The sequence below is a fragment of the Hyalella azteca genome, unplaced genomic scaffold, assembly GCF_000764305.2.
Source record: "Hyalella azteca isolate HAZT.00-mixed unplaced genomic scaffold, Hazt_2.0.2 contig4078, whole genome shotgun sequence".
Classification (NCBI taxonomy): domain Eukaryota; kingdom Metazoa; phylum Arthropoda; class Malacostraca; order Amphipoda; family Hyalellidae; genus Hyalella; species Hyalella azteca.
This window is the reverse complement of record NW_025934304.1, coordinates 187308-213661: the sequence shown is the minus strand read 5'-3', so window position 1 is coordinate 213661 and position 26354 is coordinate 187308. Positions and strand designations below refer to the sequence as shown.

The 26354-nt window shown below is 42.5% G+C and overlaps 1 protein-coding gene across 1 annotated transcript; it reads left to right on the top strand.

Annotated features, from left to right (window-relative positions):
* Positions 1-478: 478 nt before the first annotated feature.
* Positions 479-22473, top strand: LOC108673371 (transmembrane and coiled-coil domain-containing protein 4). The gene is made up of 15 exons (XM_018161186.2): positions 479-788; positions 3514-3686; positions 4008-4155; positions 5432-5564; positions 5899-6059; positions 6521-6601; positions 7601-7764; positions 8796-8913; positions 9218-9312; positions 10744-10851; positions 18847-18943; positions 19708-19872; positions 21006-21139; positions 21641-21682; positions 22229-22473. The coding sequence occupies exons 1-15, from the start codon at positions 653-655 to the stop codon at positions 22346-22348; spliced, it is 1875 nt and encodes a 624-aa protein (XP_018016675.1). The 5' UTR covers positions 479-652; the 3' UTR covers positions 22349-22473.
* The last annotated feature ends 3881 nt before the right edge of the window (positions 22474-26354 follow it).

The window sequence follows — 26354 nt, the reverse complement described above, 5'->3', positions numbered from 1 at the left end:
TCAGATATTTGTGTGATAATGATGTTATTTTATTTGAAGAGCCCGTACAAGCTGTTTCATGTTTGGTGTGGTCATTGTAAATCACTAAATGGCGCCTAAAATTTTAATGCTACTATTGTACATTTATCGGATTAATTTGACTACACTTACTACACAATTTTACTGTAAATTAAACGAAAAATCTCAGATTTGCCGCATACATTTAAGATTCATCTAGGTTGAATTTTCGATTAACCTTTTTACGTCGTTGAATGCTGGCTATGTTATAACTTTTTTAGCGCTATGTTTTCAACCTAACCAGGACCGTCCTAATTTATATATAGGTGCAATGAAATTTATTCGGATGTTTTTTTTACTTATTCTGATTTACCGATTAAAACTTACTATATACGAAGTGTTAATCTACGAGCGGCTTCGATTCTGTGTCACCCATTAGCTTCGTGTTGATTGGTTTTTGTTCCAGCAATTCTTATATCTGACAAAATTAAAATATTTGTTCCGATCAAATTTTACACATCACATAGTTTACATATAGGGACTTATTCATTTTGTCATGGCGAAAACTGGCGTTGGTCCGCATGGAGTGTCATAATCAGTGGCAGAGATGATAATAACTTAGAATAATCATAATTTAGAAGCAGAGAGATCAGCGATGGCTACAAAGGAGACCTCGTTAACGAACCCCTCATGCTCGGCACGTTCACGGAGCACTGATGACGACACGCAAGCTCTTGGCAACCATGGTGAAGTGGACATGGGTGATCACAACGCCAACTCTACTAAACTGGGTAATTTTTTTACTTCTTGTCATTTTAGCCGGGATTTATCTTAATGAATTAATTATTGTGGTTCACATATGAAGCTAAAATTGTGCTTTATAATCATTTCGTCTCTTACAGGCTTAACTAAGTAAAAGAAGGTTGAAGGTCTTGAAATTTATTGACAGACTATAGCAAGGTCGTAAGCTTACCGCAACCTAATCACTAGCGACCACTACACGCTGAACCCAGTGAAAACCGAAAGCTTATCGCCATCTTACTACTGGAGGCAAGAGATCGTCGTAAGCGATCACTGCAAGAGATCGTCGTAAGCGATCACCGCAAGAGATCGTCGTAAGCGATCACCGTGTGCTTCTGCCGTGGGCTTGTGGTGCTCCCGCCGTGGGCCTGTGGTGCTCCTGCCGTGGGCTTGTGGTGCTCCTGCCGTGGGCTTGTGGTGCTCCTGCCGTGGGTTGTGGTGCTCCTGCCGTGGGCTTGGGGTGCTCCTGCCGTGGTCTTGTGGTGCTCTTGCCGTGGGCCTGTGGTGCTCCCGCCGTTGGCTTGTGGTGCTTTTGCCGTGGGCTTATTGTGCTGCACCGCAAGCCCAAGCGGTTAATTCGATCTTTGCGGTTAGATTGCGGTGCCCCAACACTTAGCCTGTTACAAAAGTGAAAAATAGAGTGGAACATTGTATGTAAGCTTTCATTCACCATCAAACAAACGTGGAGTAAAGAGAGTAGATTAATAAGTGTTAAAATGACCAGACGGAAGTGTAAAATGTTAAGATCTTGCAGCCGTAAGCACGCTGCATTTTTTTGGAAGCTCACCGCAAGATCATCGCAATCTCATTGCACGGGCACAAAAGTTTCACCCTAACGGCACCGTAATATCACTGCTACGGAACGGCAATATCATCGCAAGGGTGTGCACTGCAATCATTTCGCGAACCGCAATATCACTGCTACGGAACGGCAATATCATGCAAGAGATCGTCGTAAGCGATCACCGCAAGAGATCGTCGTAAGCGATCACTGCAAGAGATCGTCGTAAGCGATCACTGCAAGAGATCAACGCAAAAGTTGTTACATGCTCTTCAAACGAATAGCTAATTTTGACGCTAATCACGAGCATTCTTCAAGCTCATCAAAAGCTCGCTTCAAGCAACAGCTCAAGTACTCATGCTAATCGCAAGCATTCATCAATCAACATCGAGCTATCTTCGAGCTAATCAAGAGCATTCATCAAACTAACCACAAGTATTCTTTAACCTAACCACCAGTTATTCTTCAAACTCACTGCTAGCCATTTAATAAAATATCACTTGAACCAATACAGCTAAAAAATTGTTTTTAAAATTAAATAACATTCATGTTTACAACAATTAATTGGAATTTTTTCTATCCTTAAAGCCTCGTGTAATCTAATTAAACTACGCAACCAAAATACTATCGTCCGATTGAAATGCCTGTGGTTCAGAATATTGCATTGAATCTATGACTAAATCATGTTTTTTATATCGCACCTTCTAATAATTAACGGGGCCATAACACATTCATTGCCTGCGATGGGCTTGTGGTGCTCTTGCCGTGGGCTTGTGGTGCTCCTGCCGTGGGCTTGTGGTGCTCCAGCCGTGGGCTTGTGGTGCTCCTGCCGTGGGCTTGGGGTGCTTCTGCCGTGTAATATCACTGCTACGGAACGGCAATATCATCGCAAGGGTGTGCACTGCAATCATTTCGCGAACCGCAATATCACTGCTACGGAACGGCAATATCATCGCAAGGGTGTGCACTGCAATCATTTCGCGAACCGCAATATCACTGCTACGGAACGGCAATCTCATCGTAAGGGTGTGCACTGCAACCATTTCTCGAACTCGCCGAGACCGTAAATCGCTAATCTCGCAATCATCTAAAACCTCTTGATCATCACAGATATCCCGGTCATCGCAAATCTCCCAATCATCGCACTACTATCAATCACTAGGATTCGCCTGCCATTTTATCTGCAAGTTTTAGGAAGAAGTTGCGTCGCAGATTTGTTACCGCGACAGCCGCTGCGCCAGCCGATCGATGTGTGTTGGGATAAGCTTGTATTGATGATTATCACGACGATAAATCCAACGCTGAATTTATTGTGCGCTTGCTCGAAACTATCGATGGTCGTGTTGTATATACAATTGAAGCTGTAAGTGTATTGAAATATTAATGGTTTTCTGATGAAGGAAACCATGATGAAGGGAACACAGAAGTGAGGCAACAGCGAATGTGAGGCCGATAGCATGGAAGTGAAAGCGATAGCGTGCAAGTGATGGAAACATCGTGAATGTGAATTCAATAGCGTGAGAGTGAAGGTGACAGAAGCCCACAGGCCCGCAGGCTGGGAGGTCAGGGCGCCTTTAAAGAGGACGAATTCTACCTGCCCACTCCCTCTGTCACACCCACCACGCCCCCTGCCGCACCCACCACGTCCCCTGCCGCACCCACCACGCCCCCTGCCGCACCCACCACGTCCCCTGCCGCACCCACCACGCCCCCTGCTGCAATCAGCACTCCCTTCGACCAACACGCCACTCTCCCTTCCTCATCCCTCATCCCTCTGCTATAGTACCAATCGCCGCAACCTCTGCTGCATTGCGTGCACAGCACACTGGACGTTATTTGGGCAATGCAGTGCCTACAAAGCAGACTGGGCCCATGCAATGCATGCACAGCCCACTGGACGTTCAGGGCCCCTCACTGAGGACCTCTCCTTGCAGGTGGTGGGCCGACGCGGCGTCTGGCGGACCTTCTGAGCGACGCGGGGCGCTTTGCCTACTGCGGGCTGGTGACCACCGCCCTGCAGCAGCTCTTCACCGACACACAATCAGACACAGAGTTCGCTGAGCACTCCCTGCAGCACATGCTGCAGCACCTGGCCCTTCCCAAGACAGTGAGTTGTGCCTGCTGCTGCACCTGGCCCTTCCCAAGACAGTGAGTTGTGCCTGCTGCTGCACCTGGCCCTTCCCAAGAAGGTGAGTTGTGCCTGCTGCAGCACCTGGCCCTTCCCAAGACGGTGAGTTGTGCCTGCTGCAGCACCTGGCCCTTCCCATGTGAGTTGTGCCTGCCGCAGCACCTGGCCCTTCCCAAGACGGTGAGTTGTGCCTGCTGTAGCACCTGGCCCTTCCCAGGACAGTGAGTTGTGCCTGCTGCAACACTTGGCACACACTCTTCGTCCTCACACGTTGGAACTCAAATGTCACGTCGCCCTCAGGTCGCCGACGTGATGGAGGTGACGTTGTCGGGGGGCTGCGGCACAGGCAGCGAGGTAGGCTACCGCGAGCTGCTGAAGGAGGAGCCTGTGCTGCAGCGCTCGGCCGTGCCCCTGGTGCAGGACCTCGTCATCCTGGCGGTGCAGAGCGGTGGGTTCTCAATTTTTTGGGTCTTCGGCGGTGGCTAATTTCTTAATTTGTACTTAATGCTCCTTCAGTCAATTAGTGAACATTTTTATTTGTACGTTTGTATAGGACAATATTAGGCGCGTAGGTATTTTATTTATACGATATGTGTGATGAAAAAGAAATAAACGAAAAATGGCGAAAATTCACCAATACAAGAAAAAATACGATGAAACACTTTCCATTATCTTTCTTAGTGGAAGCAATTGATAAGTGATTACAAGTTAAGTATTCCGTGCAATGACATGCATGATAAAAGTAACTATAGGTCTTTTTACTGTTCTAGAGAAAGTTTTTTAACTAGTTATTCGAATAGCTAGTCAAAAAGGTCACGCAACAAAAGAACTGCATTCATTTCTGTTCTGAAAACACATTAATTACTTGATAATTTACCTGCTGGAGAATGAGACGTTTGACGTAAACGCGTAGGGAGGTTCTTTTTGCCACTCTTAGCTGCGAATTATATAATGTTAGCAAGCCACATTATTATTATAAATTATACATCATTATACATGTTAGCAAGCCAAATAATTATTATACGTATATGTTATATATAATTATATATAATGTTAGACCTTCTGCTGACATTCTCTCGCGCTCTCACGATTATTCCTCGCATCTTTGTAATTTGTTTGTCTCTTCCATGCCACGCAGGAATATTGCTGGGTGAGTGGTGTGTTCGATGACGAAGAATATTTATCAACACATTTTTTAATGATTAAAAAATCCAGTATTAAATTTTGTGTTTTTTTATATACCATTACGCACGCAGCCGTAGTAATCTCATACTGATGTCATTCACATTTCGTACGTTGCCGTTTTCTTAAATGAGGAACGTAATAATTTGTACACACTACATAAACTACGCGTACATGTGACTGATGTATGTCTCTCACAGATGCTGCGTCGCTTGTGACTGACGCGTGTCTCTCACAGATGCTACATCGCTTGTGACTGACGCGTGTCTCTCACAGATGCTACGTCGCTTGTGACTGACGCGTGTCTCTCACAGATGCTACGTCGCTTGTGACTGACGCGTGTCTCTCACAGGTGCTACGTCGCTTGTGACTGACGCGTGTCTCTCACAGATGCAACGTCGCTTATGACTGACGCGTGTCTCACAGATGCTACGTCGCTTGTGACTGACGCGTGTCTCTCACAGATGCAACGTCGCTTGTGACTGACGCGTGTCTCTCACAGATGCAACGTCGCTTGTGACTGACGTGTTTCTTCCCCACAGGGAGCTACGATGCGCGCACGCGTGTGCTCATCGGTCACGTGTCTGTTCAGATGCGCGTGCCTCTTGACGTCATGGAGATGCTGGAGGAGAGCGTGCATGAGTACCTCACAGAAGAAGCCCTTCCTACATCTCCGTCAGTAGCGGTGTCTTTCTCTTCCAACCCTCGTCTTAAGTTTTGCTTCTCTCCCGCGCAGTACACGTAGACACCTTTCACGTGCATGCAATACTCACTGATACCCCATCTGCGATCAGTACCCAGTAACTCTCAGTACCCCCACGTACAGGTAGTCTCTTCTCATACCCAATTTTTAGGCAGTTCCAACCAACTCTACACCCAACTCTCTACTGCTGGCGGTTCCCATTAACTTCCCCCCCCCGTATCCGCAGGGCCCACTAAGCCTCCCTCTATCAGCCCAACACTACCATCACCCTAACACCTAACACCCCCACCACCTCCTGCCCCACAGAGAGGAGGCAGCGCGGCAGCAGACAGCGCAGCGGCACGCCAAGTACCGACGCTACACGATGATCGGTCTCGCCACCCTCGGCGGGGGGGCCGTGCTGGGGCTCACGGGGGGGCTTGCCGCGCCATTTATAGGCGCCGGGCTTGGAAGCCTCCTGGGGGCAGGTCTGACTTACCGTGGAATGACTATTGACTCAGACTTGCCTTGAGTCAAGAGTCGGAATTATTATTGGAATGACTTTTGACTCACAATGAGCCAAAAGTCGGAATTATTAGCGGGAGTCTTTTTAGTCTTGGGGTTATTAGCGGAAGTAACTTCTTTAGTTACCGGTACTCGATAAATAAATCTTTGTAACTTGGAGATAAATTCACCCATATTTGTACATAATTCTTCACTTCTTAGTTACCGGTACTCGATAAATCGTAACTGAGAGATAAATTCGCCCACATTTGTATATAATTCTTCTTTGATAATGGACAAACTATCAGTAGTATAAAGATACCGATACGACGTTGTATTTTAACTTGTGTTTTATTAACTTCTGGTTACAGTGAAAACTTTTGTGGTTACAAGTTTATTTTCTTATAATCTGTGTTTGTTGCGTCATGACGTACGGGTATTACAGGCACCATCACCGCGTTCTCCTCGACCGCGGGGGTGGCCGTCGTGGGGTCTCTCTTCGGGGCGGCGGGGGCGGGCCTGACAGGTGAGAACCGCGTCACCTCCGTACACGTTGTCGTCTCAGTCTATGATATATTACTATTATCAGAGCTGGGCAGCGCTACTATGAAATGTAGCGGGCGCTACCGCTACATGCTCTAAATGTAGCGGGACCTACCGCTACCGCTACAGTGCCTTAAATATAGCGCCGCTATCGCTACTGAAATTGTAGCGACTGGCGACTGCTAGTATCGGGCGCTACATGTAGCACGCTACTGCCCACCTCTGACTATTACAGTATCTATTTTCACTGTTCTACTATGTGTTTTTGTAATAGTCTGTGATGATTCCTTTCTTGTCAGTGTGGTTGCGGTGTTTTGTTTTTTCTTATTTCTGGCTTTGTTTGTAATGTTGCTGATCATATTTTTCGCAGTCTGTGATATTACTTTTACAGTATATATCTATTTTTACTGTTCTAATATGTGTTTTTGTACTAGTCTGTGATAATTCTTTTCTTGTCTGTGTGGTTGCGGTTTTTTTTTGTTTCTGGGTTTGTTTGTAATGTTGCTAATCTTGTTTTTTTTTTTAAATTACTTGGAATAACCAAGTAACAAAGCTGTGTCAGGAGTGGTCGTGTGAAGCAGCTAATACACGAAACATGTGTGGTATTTATATAAACTTTTGTGCCTCAATAAAAAAGTGCGTCGCAACTTTGAAAAAATACCATTCATTTCAATGAGTGTAGATGACTGTAATGGTCTATTGATTCGTGTATTGTATTGTATTCCTGCGAGTTATCTCATTTTTCATGCGATTTCATGCATGGGTTTTAAGCACTTATAGGAGATTGAGTTTTTTATATAGAATTTATTATTTCCCATCAGTAACTAAAATCACGTTCTTTAATTAGACACTCAAACACTCAAGTACAAACAAAGAAGATCCTTAAAATTTAATATTATCAGTAGTAGCTAATATCATGCTCTTTAATTTGACATTCAAGTACAAACAAAGGAGATCCGATAGATCATATTCCTGCGCACAGGTTTCAAGATGAAGAAGAGGGTCGGCGAAGTCGAGGAGTTTGAGTTCGAGGAGCTGACGGTGGGCACTTCGCTGCACGTCACCATCGCCGTGTCAGGCTGGCTGAGCAAGGACATGCCAACCTTCACTGAGCCCTGGGCCACTCTTCACCATTCCCGCGAGCAGGTGCAATTAATCTTTAATTTAGATAAGCCAAACATGTTAGCTAGCAAGGACATGCCAACCTTCACCGAGCCCTGGGCCACGCTTCACCATTCCCGCGAGCAGGTGCAATTAGTCTTCAATCTTTAATTTAAGCCAACATATTAGCTAGCAAGGACATGCCAACCTTCACCGAGCCCTGGGCCACGCTCCATCATTCCCGCGAGCAGGTGCTATTAATTTTTAATTTAAGCTAACATAGATTTATTTAACATAGTGTATAATTAATTAACTTTATTAATTAATTAGCTTATTAATTATTTATTAATTAATTAGCTTTATTTAACATAGGGTATATTGTTAATTATCGTTGTTATTCTTGCACTTAAGATTTGTGGACAAAAACTTTTACGTTGTTCAGATTCGTACGTCTGGGTTAAGATTTTGTGCCGTCATGATTTATAGTAGTCACGTCCTCGCAATAAACATATGCATTTACAAGTATTCAGCATGATTTAAGGTACCAGAGTAATGTGAGTACCTACCCGGGTTATCCCTTCGACAGTAATTACTAAATCATACCGCATTCGTCCCAGCTGCCAATTAGTTAAGTTCTTAAATGGCGTCCAGTCCTTTTTGCTTACGGTATTATATCCCTTGAAATGTTCTTGTTTTCACGAACTTGTTTCGCCGTGAACTGTCAGAGCTCTGCTTTTTCCATCAATCAACGCGTTCCAATGATTCACAATTGGTCTATGGGAACGTAAGGCAATCGGCTGTCCTGCAGGCAGCTACTGACTGAAACTTATAAAACAAACAGAGCTTGTCCGCATTGTCTTCAAAAGCTCGCTTCTGATGATATTTTTCGCCTTAAATTTTCGTCCAGATTCTCGAAAATGAGAAGTTTGTTGTACTTAAATATGAACAATGCTATATCTTTCATTATCTCTATTATTTGATAATTCTCTAGAATTCTCTGTTATTTGATAATTCTCTAGAATTCTCTATTATTTGTTAATACGATGAACATAATTTAGTTCAATAAATTTGCACAGTACGCGCTGCGCTACGAGTCCAAGTACCTGGCTGAGCTGGGCAACACGCTCGACTATTTGCTGCAGTTCGCCTTCTCCATGGCAGTGCAGGAGTCGCTCAAGTACACCGTGCTGGCCGGTGGGATATTGTGTGGTCCTGAATTTGGACCCCATTTGTTAATGGATTAGATTTGTAAACCTTTTTAACAAGAACCTATGGAAACTATATAATGCCTATTGAGATAGATGCTGAATTTGGCATGTGTTCAAATTTGATTGAAGAAATATTGTCTCTAAAGTGCAGACTGTCTACTAGCTTTTGAGAATTATCTACAAAATCTTTTATAATGGATGAAATGCATGATGAAAATAAAATTAAAGGCTGAAGGATTACGATTCTTGTACTGAACGAAGCCATTCTCTAATTAATGAGTTAACTTCAGGCATCATCAGTGCCGTGGTGTGGCCGGCATCACTTGTCACGTTGGCTTCCATCATTGACAACCCTTGGGGAGTTTGCTGTCGGCGCTCCGCTCAGGCACGTATTCTCTGCTGTGCATCCCCTACAGCATAGTGACATAGTGTCAAACTGTCATAGCAGAGACTTTTTTCTGGTCTCTTCCACTAGTTCCTTTTTCTTATGAGTTCTATAACTTATAAGCAGAGCAGTTAAGTATAATAGATACCAGCATTATCATACATAAGAAATTAGTTTAAATCTTGAGTAGATGAGGAAGATTAAAATGAATGGATTTTTAAAAAATCTGTGGTTTGTCACTATGCGCCTCCAGGGCCTATACTTTCAAAAAAGTTAAGAGATCGTAAGTTCATCAGCCAATCATTGACGGCCTTTCAAACAAATCCACCAATCATAGACAAGAAATTAGAGCATGAGTACTTACGTTCACTTAGCCAGTTTTGAAAGTATGGGCCCAGGTTACAGGCACACGAGGTTTGTTTGAGTACCTGCCACGGTCACGCTGATGCACCACCTTCGACGCCGGGACATGTTCTCCTAAGCGACACTTAAGAACACTTAAGAACGTTTATTAACACGTTTAACGTTTATAACACTGATGATATAGTGAATCTGCAATTCAATGGTTGACCGATCGCAGTGTTGCTTGCCGACTACGCTACAGTGGCGTCTATGAAGCCCATTCATTGCTTATCACACTACTTGGTCATCACACTCGTCCATCACTCTCATCACACATTAGTTCATCCTGCAATTATGGCTTGCGAAAGACGCACGTGTGTTCCCAGAAAAAGTGTTATGAAATGTCGATAATTCTCGCGAAACGTTATATCATACGAGTGTATTTATGGCTGTTCTTTCGGTATAAATGTGATGCTAAATGTAATTATATATTCTCTCCAAGCAATAAAAACCGTTTTAAACCCGTAGACCTCTCTACTTCTTGGCCCATGAAGTATCTCTTTGAATAGCTACCATAAAATGAACGCAGTTAAAATATGCTGTTATAAACAGAATACAAATACAACTTAATATTTTAAGCAGTCTGTGTTACATATTTATGCAATATCATATTATTAAATCTACCTGCAAAAACTACAGTTACTTTGTGCTACTGTTATCACTGAAGGTCATTCTTCTTTGCCGCCGCGTGTAATGTTATACTTTACTGACGGTTCTACTATTTATTGATTACCATTTACATTTATCATTACTTAAACATTTATTCACTAGTATTATTAGCGCATTTTCTCATTTATGGAAAAAAATGCACTATTATGCTCGCCATGTCCGTCTGTCCGTCCGTCCGTCCGTCCGTCCGTCCGTCCGTGACTTCACGTTTTAGTCGACGAGAAAATACGCTTTCTCACTCACTGCAGTGAGTACTGAGTTATATTATTTCTACTATTTATTGATCACCATTTTCATTTATTATAACGTAAACATTTATTCACTAATATTATTTTCTTCAATATTACTGCATTTGTGCAGGTGGGGCGGCAGCTGGCGACGGTGCTGCTGCAGCGGGAACACGGACGCCGGCCGGTCACTCTGGTGGGCTTCTCGCTCGGCGCCAGGGTCATCTACTACTGCCTGGAGGTTGTTGTTGTGTTGTTGTTGTGGTTCCCCGGTCTCATTTTTATAAGAGACCTTCCTAGCGCAAGTACGACGCCACCGACAGTGGGTCGCTCCAGAGCTGTAGGGTCGAGGTTATGTGGTGGTGTTGTCTGAGGTCCTGCCAGAGCGGACATTCCAGGAGAATGTGAGTGATTGTGTGGGGAGCTCTCTGGCAGGATGGGCAGATGTCTGTGTCTGCTTGGCCTATTCTGTTTGCGTATGTTTGTAGTGAGGGGTGGTGGCCGCAGCGCAGCCTGGCTAGGTGTACTCTCTCCAGTCTAGAGAGCTGTGTTTCTGTGCTGCTTATGTCAGGTGGTGGGTGCCCAAGGACTTTGTTGTTGCCGGCCAGCTCCAGTGTTCTAAGTGTCATAATTGTGTGTAAGTGTTTTTTTTTTGTGCTGGTGTTGCCTTGGGTTGGGGGAACTGTGTTTAGTATGTTAGTGTAGTATCTGTGTGGGGTTTGCGCTATTTGTCTGCGTGTAGGTGGGTGGTCGCGTAGCTAGTGGCATGTGTGTTCTGTGTTGTTTATGGCTGCGGCTATGAACTGTGTTCCTCTCATGTCGAGGTGTGCTTTTATGGGAAGTATTTTTGTTTCTGCGTGAAGGTGTTCTATGGGGGTGCTTTGTGTGCAGCCTGTAATCATCCTGAGTGCTTTATTTTGTAGTGTTTGTAGTTTCTGTATGTTGGTGTTGGATAGTGCGGGCGCCCAGGCGGGGCTGGCATAAGCCAGCACTGTTCTGATGAACTGTTTGTATGTTGATGCTAGTGTTTCTTTGTTTTTGCCGAATTTTGTACCGCCTAGGGCCCGAAGTGAGTTGAGTCTGATGTTTGCGTTGTTCACTCTGTTGTTAATGTGAGGGCCGAATGTCATGGAGGTGTTGTAAGTGACCCCTAATATTTTTGTTTCGTGTGTGTGCGGGATCGGGGTGTTGTTTAATGTGATATTTGGTCTGTATTGGTGCTCCTTTGTCTGGCTGGTCATTAATGTGTTTGCGGATTTACTAGGAGCAACCTTGAGTCTGTTCAGTGTGAGCCATTGTGATAAAGTGTTGAGATATGTTTGTGCTTGTAGAGTACATATGTCTGCGGATGGGTGCGTGGATGTTATTGTGACGTCGTCTGCGTTACGAGGCAATGTGGATGTTTGGAGGTGGTTCGGGTATGTCGTGCATGTATAAGTTGAAGAGTGAGGGTGATAGGACGGAGCCCTGTGGGACTCCGTTGGGTATGAGTGATGTGTGTGATGACTTGCCTGAGTATAGTGTACTTATGCTTGTCTGCCTGATAGGTAATTGGCAAGCCAGCGTTTGTTGTTGTTGTGTAGTGTGGTGTTGTAAATTTTGTTTGTGAGAGGGAGGCGAGGGATGGCATCAAAGGTTTACTGATGTCTATTGTAAGCAGTAGGTAGTGTTCTGTGTGCGTGTGCGGGTTTGCGGGAGTTGATGCCATCGTTTATGCTTTGAGTGAGGTTTGTGAGTAGTGTTGTGGTCGAGTGGTGAGGTCTGAATCCGTGTTGTGTTGGAGAAAGTGTAATGTGCGGAGTGGCTGTGTTCAGTATGAGGCGCACTACGACTTTTGCTGGTGTACAGAGGAGTATGATTGGTCTGTATGAGGCGGCCTCAGTGGGTGGTTTGTTGGGTTAGAGAAGTGTGATTATTTTGCCAATTTTCCAGATGTATGGTATTTTGGAATGTGAGTAAGAGAAGTTGGCAATGTTTGTAAGTGTCGTGATTCCGTGTGGGCCAAGGTGTTTAAGGTGTATGTTTGTAATGTTGTCGGGCCCAGCAGCGGAAGAGTTTTTAATTCGTTGTATGACCTATTGGTGTCGTTTGTAGTGGCTAGGGTAGCTGTTGGGTCTAGTGGAAATTATTGTTTGCGTCTGATGATGCGTCTGTCTTCTTTGTATTTGGGTAACCTACTTATGTTTGCGTAGTGTTGTATTAGGATGTTTGCTTGTGCTTGTCTGGTGGGGATGTTGTCTGTATTGGTGGTGATTGCTGCGTGGGTGTGTTCTTGTTTGCTGTTCGAGTTGTGTAAGCTGCGTATTGTTCTGTAAAGATGTGTAATGTTGGTTTTGTGGTTCAGTGTATCCAAGAACTCGAGCCAAGCCCGTTGCTGTTGCTCTGTGATTTTGTTCTGAATTTCTGCGTTTAGTTCCTGGATTTCTCGAGATTTCTCAACACTCCATTGGTGAGTGAGTGAGGGGTGGGTGTTTGTCTGAGATTGTTGCGTTGACGGATGAAGCTGGCTATCTCAGGTGTAAAGTTAGGGTTGTGTTGTTTTCTGTTGCCCTTTGGTATGTGTTTCTTGTCAGCCTCTTGGATGATTTTGTTGAATTGGGCAACAGTGTGGTCAATGTTTGTGATTGGGAGTAGGTTCAGGTGTTCAAATTTTACTTCTGTCTCATGTTTGAATTCCTCCCAGTGTGCGCGTTTGAAGTTGTTGTGTGTTTTGCGTGGTAGTGTGTTGTTTGTTTTGGATTGTGTTTTAATGATGATGGGTAGGTGGTCTGAACTTGTGTCTGTTACTGTACTCCATGTAGTTGTGTTTGCTAGGTTTGGAGAGCAGAATGTTATGTCTGGGGAGGTGGCTTGTCTGTCTGCTTGGTATGGGATGTGAGTGTGTTGCTCTGTGTCATTGAGGATATAGAGTGTGTTAAGTTGTGTGGCTAAGTTTGTTCCTCTGTCATCTGCTCGTTGGTTGTTGTACCATCCTGGGTGCTTGGCGTTGAAGTCACCGCCCAGGATGATGTTGTTTTGTGTATCCAGGGCCTGTAGTGAGAATTGGTAGTTAGCAGGTAATCCTGGAGAGTTGTGTGGGGGAATGTAGGTGTTTATGAGTGTGAGGTTGGTGTTGTGGCCTGTCTGTACTCTAAGTGATTGAAGTTCAAGGTGTTGGTCTGCATTTATATGTATGAGACGCTCTCATGTATGTATGTGATGAGACCCCCGCCAGCTCCATGGGCTCTGTCTTGTCGCATTGTGGAGTAGGAAGGGATGTTGGGTGTTTTATGTCTGTGTTGTAGTTTTGTTTCTTGTATTAGTGCTATGTGTATGTTGTGCTTGATGCTGCCTGCAGGTGCTGGGCTTGGCAGTGAACACTTCATGGCAGTGAACACTCCATGGCAGTGAACACTTCATGGCAGTGAACACTCCATGGCAATGAACACTCCATGGCAGTGAACACTCCATGGCAGTGAACACTTCATGGCAGTGAACACTCCATGGCAATGAACACTCCATGGCAGTGAACACTCCATGGCAGTGAACACTCCATGGCAGTGAACACTCCATGGCANTGTATAAGAGACAGGGCCTATAGAGCCTCGCTGTCCCTGACGCCGACGTCTGGCCTCAGCCAACCATAGCCGCCGCTCTTTGACTCTCGGGCCTATAGAGCCTCGCTGTCCCTGACGCCGACGTCTGGCCTCAGCCAACCATAGCCGCCGCTCGTCGGCTCCCGGGCCTATAGGGCCTCACTGTCCCTGACGCCGACGTCTGGCCTCAGCCAACCATAGCCGCCGCTCGTCGGGTCCCCGGCCTGTAGAGCCTCACTGTCCTCGCCGCCGACGTCTGACCTCAGCCAACCATAGCCGCCGCTCTTTGGCTCCCGGGCCTATAGGGCCTCACTGTCCCTGACGCCGACGTCTGGCCTCAGCCAACCATAGCCGCCGCTCGTCGGCTCCCGGGCCTATAGGGCCTCACTGTCCCTGACGCCGACATCTGGCCTCAGCCAACAGGAGCCGCCAACCTCATCATATTTCTGTTGACCTTCTTTAATTTTGTTCGACTTGCGTTGCCATGAGGGCAGAAGTTATGAGAAGTGTGTGACATAGGGTCTCGTGGACCCCATGTCATATACTTCTACTATGGAGACCAGAACTCGTGTGTTTGTAGTATTGAGTTTAATCTGAAACTAAAAGCCGCTTTAGAATATACAAGTCGCCGAAAAGGAAGCACACAAGCGGTCTCGAGGTGGCCGCTATGTACGTTAACAAGCTTGGACTTTTCCAAACTTCATTATAATTTCGTTCATGGTTAGGACATGCAATCAATGCAATGTGATACTTGAATGAAACTTGACTGGTAAACCAATCTTGGGAGCATAAATCGCTTGGAGATGAGAAAGACCAAAATAAGGGCTCTTAAATGCCATTATAAACAAGTTTATGGGAACCCTTATTTTGCCCTTAAGGTGCTTGTACACGGGGACAGTGCAGGCGGCAAGTAGATCTGGCAAATGCCGGCCGCTTGGTAACTATCCGGCAAGTAAGCCTGAACACGAGGACTGTACGTATAAGGCGCCGATATCTTCTCGTTCGCGCCCGCCAGTGCGTCGTTAGAAGCCGTCGCGTGAGGTGTGTGAAGATGGATAGTAGGATCACCTTCAACATTTCGAGTCTGTACGTTGTTTTTATACTCTTTATTCTAGCCTTTAAAAATGCAACGTCGGGAACAACTAAACCTTGACTAATAAGGTCTTCTTTCAGTTTCAAAATACTTGTTTCTCTCTTCATTTTGTTTGAGTAACCAGCGCAAACATTCTACATTAATTCATATTTTTGGAATATCTCAAAGAAGAATTGAATATCGTCTGGATTCCACTTTGTTGGGTTCTTATTAGAACCATTATCGTTCAAACAAGCCATGATTCACTTGACCCAAGATACTTCACAAGAGCGGCACAGATGCTCTCACCATGGCTGCATCAGCGCTGCTAGCCACTTCTCCAGCGAAGAAAACATCACATCGTTGTCCAACTCGGCCGCGTCTCGGGCACTTGCCGGCGCATGCCTCTGAAGCGGCTGAACCCCTATACACGAGGCTAGTAGCGTGGACAGTTCAAGCGGCGGATGAACTGGCTGCCAGTATTGTCCCTGTGTACAGGCACCTATACACGAGGCTAGTAGCGTGGACAGTTCAAGCGGCGGATGAACTGGCGGCCAGTACCTGGACTAACCTCATTACTGCACTGCTTCATAATTGACATTCATTAGCAATTAATTAGTTGAATTACGTGAGTACTGTCCCCGTGTACAGGCACCTTTACGTACCGTCCTCCAGTTCTCTCTGCATGTAACATGCTGATCCTCTTTTATATAATCTTTTGAATCCTATTGCATAAAATCTGGCATATCCTATTGTATACCATCTTACATATCCTCTTGTATACCATCTGTCATATCCTCTTGTATACTATCTGACATATCCTCTTGTATACCATCTGTCATATCCTCTTGTATACCATCTGACATATCCTCTTGTATACCATCTGACATATCCTCTTGTATACCATCTGACATATCCTCTTGTAAACCATCTGACATATCCTATGGTGTATACTATCTGACATATCCTCTTGTATACCATCTGACATATCCTCTTGTATACCATCTGACATATCCTCCTGTATACCATCTGACATATCCTCTTATATACCATCTAAAATATCCATCTGTTTACCCTCCGTCCAACTCAGTTCTGTTTTCCCCTGCAAAACTTTCTTCCAAAGATCCTTCTATACCTCTTTCTTACACTATCCTCTTCTTCCGTATTTTCCTACTGAAGTCCTTACTCTCCCAGAATAAATTTTCTAATCAATTCGCTTCTCTAAGCCTTTTAATTACCAAGGGCTTGGAATTACCTTGGTAATAATAGGCTTGGAATTACCAATTCCAAGCCTATTAATTACCCACTTCCTTCTAGTGTCTTATTTTCCCGTATTCTAATCTTGTTAAATACCCATTTACTCATTATATTTTTTTCTCGCATCCTACACGCGTTAGTTACTCGCCTATTTACCCGTTTTATGCTTTTATTCATCGTAGTTATAATTGTACAAGGTGCTATATTTCTGCTTGCAAATATAGACTATTGGTTTGAATGTACAATTAAGTCAAATTTAGCTCTCGGACATAATTCCTTGTGAAAATATAACCAGCGAAATTCGAGCAGATTTTAATGCATTTCGCCAACTGTAGCTTATCTCTGTAATTTTGAAAACATCTTTAATTGTATTATCCAGCTTCTAGTTGAAATGTCCGAATTTTTTAGCAGGTAATCAAAATGCCTCAATTTTGGCGATCTTTGAATACGTATCGTTACATTCATCACACCTAAACTACGGGTCTTCAGAGCTGGGCAGTATATACGTTTAATGCATTAAGTAATAAGGACATTTGCCAATAGCATTAAATAGTAATATTCTAATAAAAATGTGTACACAGATTAGAATAAGATTACTTGAAGATATGAGATCAACGTTCTTTCCGACTGAAGAAAATACCTCAAACGAAATAAAATTAAGTGTCTTCCATCAGCACTTTGGAAGTATTACGCAGCATCAATAGTTTCTAATTTATTAAAGTTTTCTCCTTGTTAGTTTTACTTATAGAGACTCTCAAGTTGTGTAAGGCAATGGGCCATTCTGTGCTTGAAGACTTAGTCCTGCCGACGTGTGAAGATAGTTGAACCATGCACAGTATTCATCACCATCGGTTACTGTGACATGGTTATCGCCGCATTATCTTTTTAGCGCATTTTCTCATTAATGGAAAAATACACTATTGTGCTCGCCATGTCCGTCTGTCTGTCTGTCCGTCTGTCTGTCTGTCTGTCCGTCCGTCCGTGAACTCAAGTTTTCGTCGACGAGAAAATGCGCTCTCAGTCACTCACTGCAGTGAGTACTGAGTTATATTTTTCAAGTCTGTTGTTCTTGACAAACATTGCCAAACCATCATTTTTTTATGTCAATGCTTGATGTATCAAAAGAGCCTTCGTTAACGTAGGTGCCTCCTGGTTAGTAAATTTTATTTAAATATCTTTTGAGATACTATAGATTTATATTGAAAAAATTTGTTGAATACAATAAAATATTTGCTCTCAAATACTATATTTAGAAATGTTCAGATGGTGCTAGTTGCGTAATCGAACATTATTGGACTAACCAAGCTTTGCTTGTGGTCATATTTTCGAGGCTGGGACGGCATTGAATGTTAATAGAATATGTCAGCCCGCGAAATTTTGACCTAGAATTTCTCAGGAACTATTCGTAATTTGCCGAACCAAAAAATTTGTTGCAAATTCTCCACGTGCTTTCGTTGGATGATCAAAATTTGAGGCAACGTGAAACCTTGTCATTCAGTGTTAGTTGTATAGCTCGTGATCTCATTAGTCACATAGCATCTAGGTGATAACAAAAATACGTTTCATCCGAAAAAGTTCCTACAATGCAACTTTACTAACCATAAAACCATATTAACCTCGAGCCATGATAATGAATGCCCTGTAATCTCTTTCTGACGTTCTTGTTCCTAGTCTCTGGGTAACGTAACACAGAGATAAGTAATATAATTTAGTCTCTTTGTAACGTAACTATGAGATACGTAATATATTTTAGTCTCTGTGCAACGTAACTCTGAGATGCGTAATATATTTTAGTCTCTGTGTAACGTAACTCTGAGATGCGTAATATATTTTAGTCTCTGTGTAACGTAACTCTGAGATACGTAATATATTTTAGTCTCTTTGTAACGTAACTCTGAGGTACGTAATATATTTTAGTCTCTGTGCAACGTAACTTTGAGATGCGTAATATATTTTAGTCTCTGTGTAACGTAACTCCTGTCTCTTATACACATCTAGATGTGTAGTGAACACTTCATGACAGTGAACACTTCATGGCAGTGAACACTCTATGGCAGTGAACACTCTATGGCAGTGTACACTCCATGGCAGTGAACACTCTATGGCAGTGAAGACTTCATGACAGTGTACACTCCATGGCAGTGAACACTTCATGGCAGTGAACACTCTATGGCAGTGAACACTCTATGGCAGTGAACACTCTATGGCAATGAACACTCCATGGCAGTGAACACTCTATGGCAATGTACACTTCATGGCAATGAACACTTGTTATATTCATTAAAATATAATCGTATAAGAACTTCTCTCACTGGTCCGGTTCCTCCGTCAGGAGTTGGCACAGCGCAAGAACAGCGCTGGAATCGTCCAGGACGTCATCCTGCTGGGCGCGCCGGTCACTGCTTGTCCTACGAACTGGAAGCCTTTTGGTAACTTTACTATGTTGAAGTATTAAAACATGGCTTCTGTATAGGAAAGGATCAATAGCTTAGGCTGATCATGTTTGTAAAGAATTTGTGTGGCTGTCAGACAGGGCAGAAGCAGGCTAATTGTCAATGAAATGAATTGTAAAAGTTAGGGTTTATTCCCATGCCTTGGTCTTCGCATTCGTCTTCTTTTGGTATGGCTCCTTTCTCTTAATTTTGTTATGGCTCCTTGCATACAGTTTTCCTGCGTTTATTAACCCTCTAAAGGCGCCTTTACGCATATATAATATTAGCCGCTATTACTAGCGGCAAGTGATGATGCGCGGAAACTAGCGGAAACTTCGATAATGCAGGAATAATCTTTAGAACGACGAAATTTACAGCTGAAGAGAATAAAACCTAAATTTTCCAATAAATGGGCGGAATAATGAAAAACTTGGTTTTTATTTACTATTAACAAGCGGATGGTAGTACTGTAATAGATAAGTTGTTACGTTACTTCAATATTTGTTTGATAAACTACTAAGGTTCTAATCTCTTTTCAGTCGACGTATTGATTAGAATACTTATGCTATACCATTATATCCTATTATAACATTGAATATTATAATATACATTTTGACCGAATAATTAATCAATTAAGGTTTTTATTCGGCATCAAAGACACCATTACGTCCGTTTTCCCTTGAAGCTATTTATGCAAATTATACTAAATTGATAGACGGCACTTCATTGAATTGGTAAAATTGTTCGTCTTGAAACCGCAGGTACCGTTGTGTCTGGCCGTATCATCAACGGCTACTGCCAGAAAGACTGGCTGCTGCACTTTTTGTATCGCACCTCTTCTGCCGAACTCCACATTGCCGGCCTGGAACCTGTCAAGTGGATCGACAGACGCATGTTTAATTTTGACCTTTCAGATATTGTCTCAGGTCAGATTTTTATATAGGTATTATACTACGTCGGAATGTTTTTTGTGTCACAAGTTTTGTTTTACCACGGCATTGTTGCCGAGCGCCAGACCGTAGTGCCCCTAGCATCTGACCGCGGGTCGAAATCTTGGAGCTAAGTTGTGGGGCTGAGTTGTGGGGTTAAGATATGAGGTTGAGTTGGAGGGCTAAGTTGTAGGGTTAAGATATGAAGTTAGAGGGCTAAGTTATGGGCTAAGATGTGAGGTTAACTTGTGGGGTTGAGTTGTTAGTTGAAGTGGTTATGTAGGCAGGATTTTTCTCACTTTCTCGTGTGGGTGGCCGACAGTTATCGCTTGATACGAGCGCCTCCTTTACCATAGCTCATCTATTTTCTCTGAGGTGTTGAAGCTGCTTCATTTTATCCTGCTTAGTGAGCAGGTCACTATACATTCCAGCACTGGCCAGTGGCAATTTTGTTATTAGGAAAAAAGTGCCGATGAAGACTGCATTCGTCGTGGCGAAAAATGTTTTCATATTTTCGTCCTGAGACGACTTCCTCTGAATTGTCTTGAATTTCGGTACCATATTTTACTATACTCAATCGCAATGTGATATAGTGCCTTGTTAATTAATATGAAATGTTAGTTGCTGCTACGGTAACTTGATGACATTTATAACGAGGCATCGAATAATAATTCATACCTTACTTTGTTCGTTGTTTCGTTTCATTTTGTGCCTCATATGTGATGATCTACGTTTCATATAATATGATGTTATTTGATGATTCTTTCTCTATGTCTCTATTCTATGCCTCAAAGTATTTGATGTATTATGTGAGTCGTAACCTCATATTATTCGATATTTCATTACTCAGATTATACCTCTTCTTAGTCGAAACCTGACCCATGTGCACTGTACGCTGTACAGGCTATATATATACATGAAATGTTATTGTAACGCATGTAGCCATTCTCCGTAATGTTACTTGAGACCTAAATCGCATTATTAGGATGCAAACGTATCGACGTTAGTACACGTAAATGTCGATTTCTCATTTTGATTGGTGGGTTTAGCATGAAAAGTTTTCAGTGATTGGCTAACGTAGTTACGAACTCTCAACTATATCTGATGTTACGGCCAGTGAACTTGTGCAGGCCACATGGATTACGCGAACAAGCTGGAGCAAATCCTGCGTACATTGGGCCTACGCACCCGCGACGCCTCCCGCGCCGACGCCGGCCTGAAGAAAAGCGCAACTTTTTCCCCCAGCGCCACCGAGTTTGATAAGGTCAGGTGCTGAGCGTTACGTCTGATACCTTAACAGCGGTGTTTGATAAGGTCAGGTGCTGAGCGTTACGTCTGATACCTTAACAGCGGTGTTTGATAAGGTCCGGTGCTGTGTGTTACGTCTGATACCTTAACAGCGGTGTTTGATAAGGTCAGGTGCTGAGCGTTGCAACGTCTGATACCTTAACAGCGGTGTTTGATAAGGTCAGGTGCTGAGTGGTTTGATAAGGTCAGGAGATAGCTATCAGACGCGTTACGTCTGATAGCTATCACCGGCGTAATTATGTGTGTGATGTTTCATGTTTATTGACGTTTCGTGTTTTTGTTTATTTTAATACATTTTGAAATAGTTGGCTCCATTTCATTGAAGATATTAGTAGTTTCAAATATTTCCCCTTCTTGTTTCTTTTGTGTAATTTATTTTTTTTTATTTATGCTGTTTTTTCCCTACCCCGCACACACGGTATCCATGCACACGACCTTTGATTTGTTGAATCTTCAGATCCGAAACTCAAGACGTGCACAAGAAGATGCTGTTCTGAAGGTACGACATTACTTGTTTTTATTTCGACTATTTATATCTCTGCTGCTTTACTCTCAGTTTATTCCCGTTGTTATCTTTGTTTGTTCTATTCACTTTAAAATTTATTCGATATACGGGTATTTGGCGTAAAACTCATGTGTAATAAATTCATTGCACTTTAGTGATCAAGATTTTTCTTCCGCTCAAAATGAAACTGATGGGTGTGCGTTGTAATGTATTGTTAGCCGGTTATATTTATTATAGTTTTTAGCTGAAAAATAATTGACATGAGGTGACAGAAGATAGTTGACATGCTTAATGAACATTGTATAGTTGTGAAAAGGGGTCCAATAATTTCCAACCAAGTGACAAATATCTTGAAATAGCTATTGGCCATTGGAGTATCTAAAAGAAATCAGTAGGACAGTAGCTGACAGATACATCTATTATAATTTATTTATGATAACATTCTGTAAAATCAAGTTAAGACAAAAGCAGCCCGCATGATATGAGTTGAACCGACTGACGTCATCAAGAATCGATGTGTTGAACTTTTTCTGTCGACAGCCTCTGCGTCGGAGTTTCTCCGAGCCCGCGCTCCATCGCCCACACTCGCCGCCCTTCGGTCGGCGGGCCAAACGGGCCTCGCTGTCCTCGACGCCGACGTCTGGCCTCATCCAACCATAGCCGCCGCTCGTCGGGTCCCGGGCCTATAGAGCCTCGCTGTCCCTGACGCCGACGTCTGGCCTCAGCCAACCATAGCCGCCGCTCGTCGGCTCCCGGGCCTATAGAGCCTCACTGTCCTCGAGGCCGTCGTCTGGCCCTGTCTCTTATACACATCTAGATGTGTATAAGAGACAGATTTTAGTCTCTTTGTAACGTAACTCTGAGGTACGTAATACCGTATATTTCAGTCTCTGGGTAACGTAACTATGATATACGCTATACCAGATGGTAGGTACAGAGCCCTTCTCTACCATTACCTGAACATTTGTTTGATATCATTTCATGAAATGTTGTGTATAATTTATTTCTCATTTCGCTACTTTTCGATGATTGATTAGCTCTTTCATCACCAACTCTAATCGCTCAGTATGTAGTCTTGCTCCTGCTTTGTAGCAATGCATTGCGAATTGTCATTAGGGTTCAATCGATGGAATATTATATTATATATATATATGTGTGTATTTGTTAATAGAGTGCACTTGTAATAAAAATATTATTTTTAGATAAATAAACTTTGCACCACATTAATAATTGTCTTTTTCCTGTCGTGAAAGTGATGACAAATTTATTTCCGAGTTTCATGTTTTTTTCTACTCTTTTAAGAGGCCTGTATATACAATTATCAATTCCGATGCTTGACTTATCGGCAGGTAAAAAATTGAAATGTGACGAAAAACGTAAACACATTTTTTCTGCTGTAACTGGAATGTTTTTATCTTAGCATTGTCTGGCAGGGGACGTCTATAATCCTAAACCAAGGTATATATTCATTTGCCTTATGAACTTTGCGAGATGAGGCCGCAGAATTGTTTAGATTCTCAGTATACATGTGCCTCTGTATCGCTTTCTCGAAATCAATCTCCAAGCAATGCTTCTCTTACATAACGCAAACCCCTTTGCCCGTCATGTCTCTAGTCACTGTTCAATAGCTCAATTTACGGGAATCATTCATTGGTAGCGCGATCAATGGAAGTGATACCTGCAGTAAGCATCCGTCCGTATCCTTCACGAACTATCACCGCAGTCCTGACGACCATATTGTTTTGCGTAACCGTACCGACCTAACCTAAGTCAATGGTTACTGGGTCTCTGCGGCCGTCTTTTCGTAGTCGCTCTGCCTGCTACAAGGCTGTATTTTCGTCTCGATGCTTGTCTCACGGTAGGCTTGGTCGTCCAGTTAATAACGGACGCACTGAGGAATAGTTGCTGTGACCTCGCTTGTTTGAAGTTCTTAGCCAGGTACCGCCGCTTCGAAGCCGCTACTGGCTCCAATTAAGTGACCAAAGCGTCGGGTGATACTTGTTGTGATGTGTCCGTAATTTGAAATATTTTATTATGAACTTTTATAATCGCAACGAGTATTGCTTCTTGTTTTGTTCCACGTCTAAATCACGGCCGGCGCTGTCGTAGCGATTTTTTCGTTTACACATGGGAATTTCGAAGAGAGCGTGCATGCTTTCGTAACTTATAGAATGTTAACAGCCTTACACAGAAGTCGTAATTTTATCTGAATCTTGATGATTTTCACGGCTGATGTACCTGTAAAGAGCCGTGGGAGTTACCCACACTTTGTTGCATGAACAACCAATTGAAGATTGCTCATCTTAGGCCAAACGTTGACGCCATACGCCCATCACTAAAAGCTTGGGCGTTTTTCTCGCGCCGAGTTAGCAGCCGTTCGATGGGAACAAACTCGTTCTCACACTTCCGTAGACTTGCATTCTGCCCACGTACAGCACTAGCTCTTCTATGAATTTCATTGTTGACTTAAGCGCTCTAATTTTACACTGCCATTAACACTGGAGAAAATTTTACTTCTGTAAAAATATAAAAGTTTTAATGAATATTTCTTTTAGTTGCGTATTATTTATACGCAATAACAAGTCAGATGATTTTGAATTACTAACTACACGCATTTATTCTCTTATTCCTAAATTTATATATTAATAACAAATAGATTGATATATAATCTGTTTAAATATTCTCTATGAAATTCAGATTACTAATGCAAAAAATGGAACAGTATAACCAAATGCTAACCTATTATGCGCAATTTGCATTTTTATACATATTTTCGTAGTCAAACTATCTAGACTTTGTTCAAATTGTCAATTGACATTAAATGTCAGAGAACTTCAGTAAAATATAAAATAAAAATTGAATTCGAACTCAAATTTGACATGCTTCAGCAATAAAATATTAAAGTAAACAGGTGATCAAACATCGAGATATAGTCGGTTTAATGCGATGTTCATATGTTGGAATTATAAAAGGCATTAAAGAGTGGATTGTCAACCTAATAACCTCGCAAATAGAGGCGACTTCCAACTGGCTTGTTTACCTGGAATTTTATTAAATCAGTCTATAGGCTGAACGCTGTTTTTCAGACGTATTCAAGATAGCGCAATTGTTTCCGCATGTCGATCTGGCTTAGCTGAGAATCTCTAAAATATCGTTAAATGCGGCCTCTGGATCTATAATATTTCTAACTATTTTAGTAAATTATCTTAAATTTTTATAAATTGAGCAAAGCTCGTGTCTAAACTAGGTAATTAGGTACATACGTGACCGATAACTGCAAATGAACTGGGATCTGGTGATATGTTGATTTTGCAACTGCGCAATGACTGTGATAACCTTATCTATAGATTCAGTCATTCTTGAAGTAATTACTAAACCATGAACTGTTGCCAACAAACTTGCATCTTCACCAAACTCGACAAATATGCCAATTTTTCACCTGCGCAGTCTTTACAATTATTAAAATTAGGTTTAAAATTAATATCTATCTCATATATGATGGAAATTCAAGTTTATTGTTTTCGACAGTTATCGGCTAAGTAACAAATTTAGTAACAGATGAAATTTACATACTTGACATTATTAGTCACTGCGCAGGTGCAAAAATAACAGATTTCACGAGTTGGATAGAGGTCTCAGTTCAATGGCGATAGTTAATGGTTCAATGCCTAATTCAGCTACCGAAGAAGCTGTCATGCCTGAAATTTTCACAGTTACTGAACAGGTGCAAAAACAATAACAAAGTTTGCACCTGTTCAAAATAACAAAAAATAACAAAAAGTTTGTTGGAAGCCTAATTTAATTCGCAACAGTTATCGGAAAAATACCTTCTTCAGAGATTACTATACAAGAAAATCCAATAAAGAACCGACAGGAGACTTAAACAAGAAACAACTGAAATGATCTTCAAGAAATTCATACAGCGATTGTGTCATTGTGAAATGCAGAAATTCCTCGAGTTGATTCAAAAATTCCTCGAGTTAAGACACAATTCTAAGTCTAATTGCCGCATTTATTGGCACGAAACCTGAGTCTGAAAAAACGGACCTGCCATTCATGATGTTAATACAGCAAATCTACTGTTGTAAAGTTAATAATTTTTTGTTTCAGGGGATATCTTGAGTCGATTAACACACTAATTGGCAAGGAATCGAATTCAGAGGGACTGATCTGACACTTACGAAATTGATTCAGCTCATGTGTCCTTAGATACTGAATAAATTTCTATTTATAAGGAATGTTTGATTTAATTCACAAGCTTAAATTCACCGTCATTAACGGGGTATGGTCTATTCGTTGGAAAAATTCGAACTAACTGTTCTAGTAATAGAGTTTTCTCTTGGAATACTCGATGGTGAAGTAAATAGAAAAAATCACGAATTTGAATCGTATGACGAGGTACTAATGTAGCATTATCACGGTAGTATTATTCACTTAAGTGTTCTTTATTTTACATTATTTATCAATTGGCTAGGCGTTTCGTCGGCAGCTAGACAGTTCCTCATCAAACGATAGGTCGGACCTCACCATTACATGCAGGTACTACCATGGTTGAACCACTAGTACATAGTTCAACCATGGGTACTACAGTCTACAATCGAGATTACTGAGCACACATTCGCTGGCAGCCGTTGCTGTTAGGCTAAGTCCACTCGTCCATATTGAC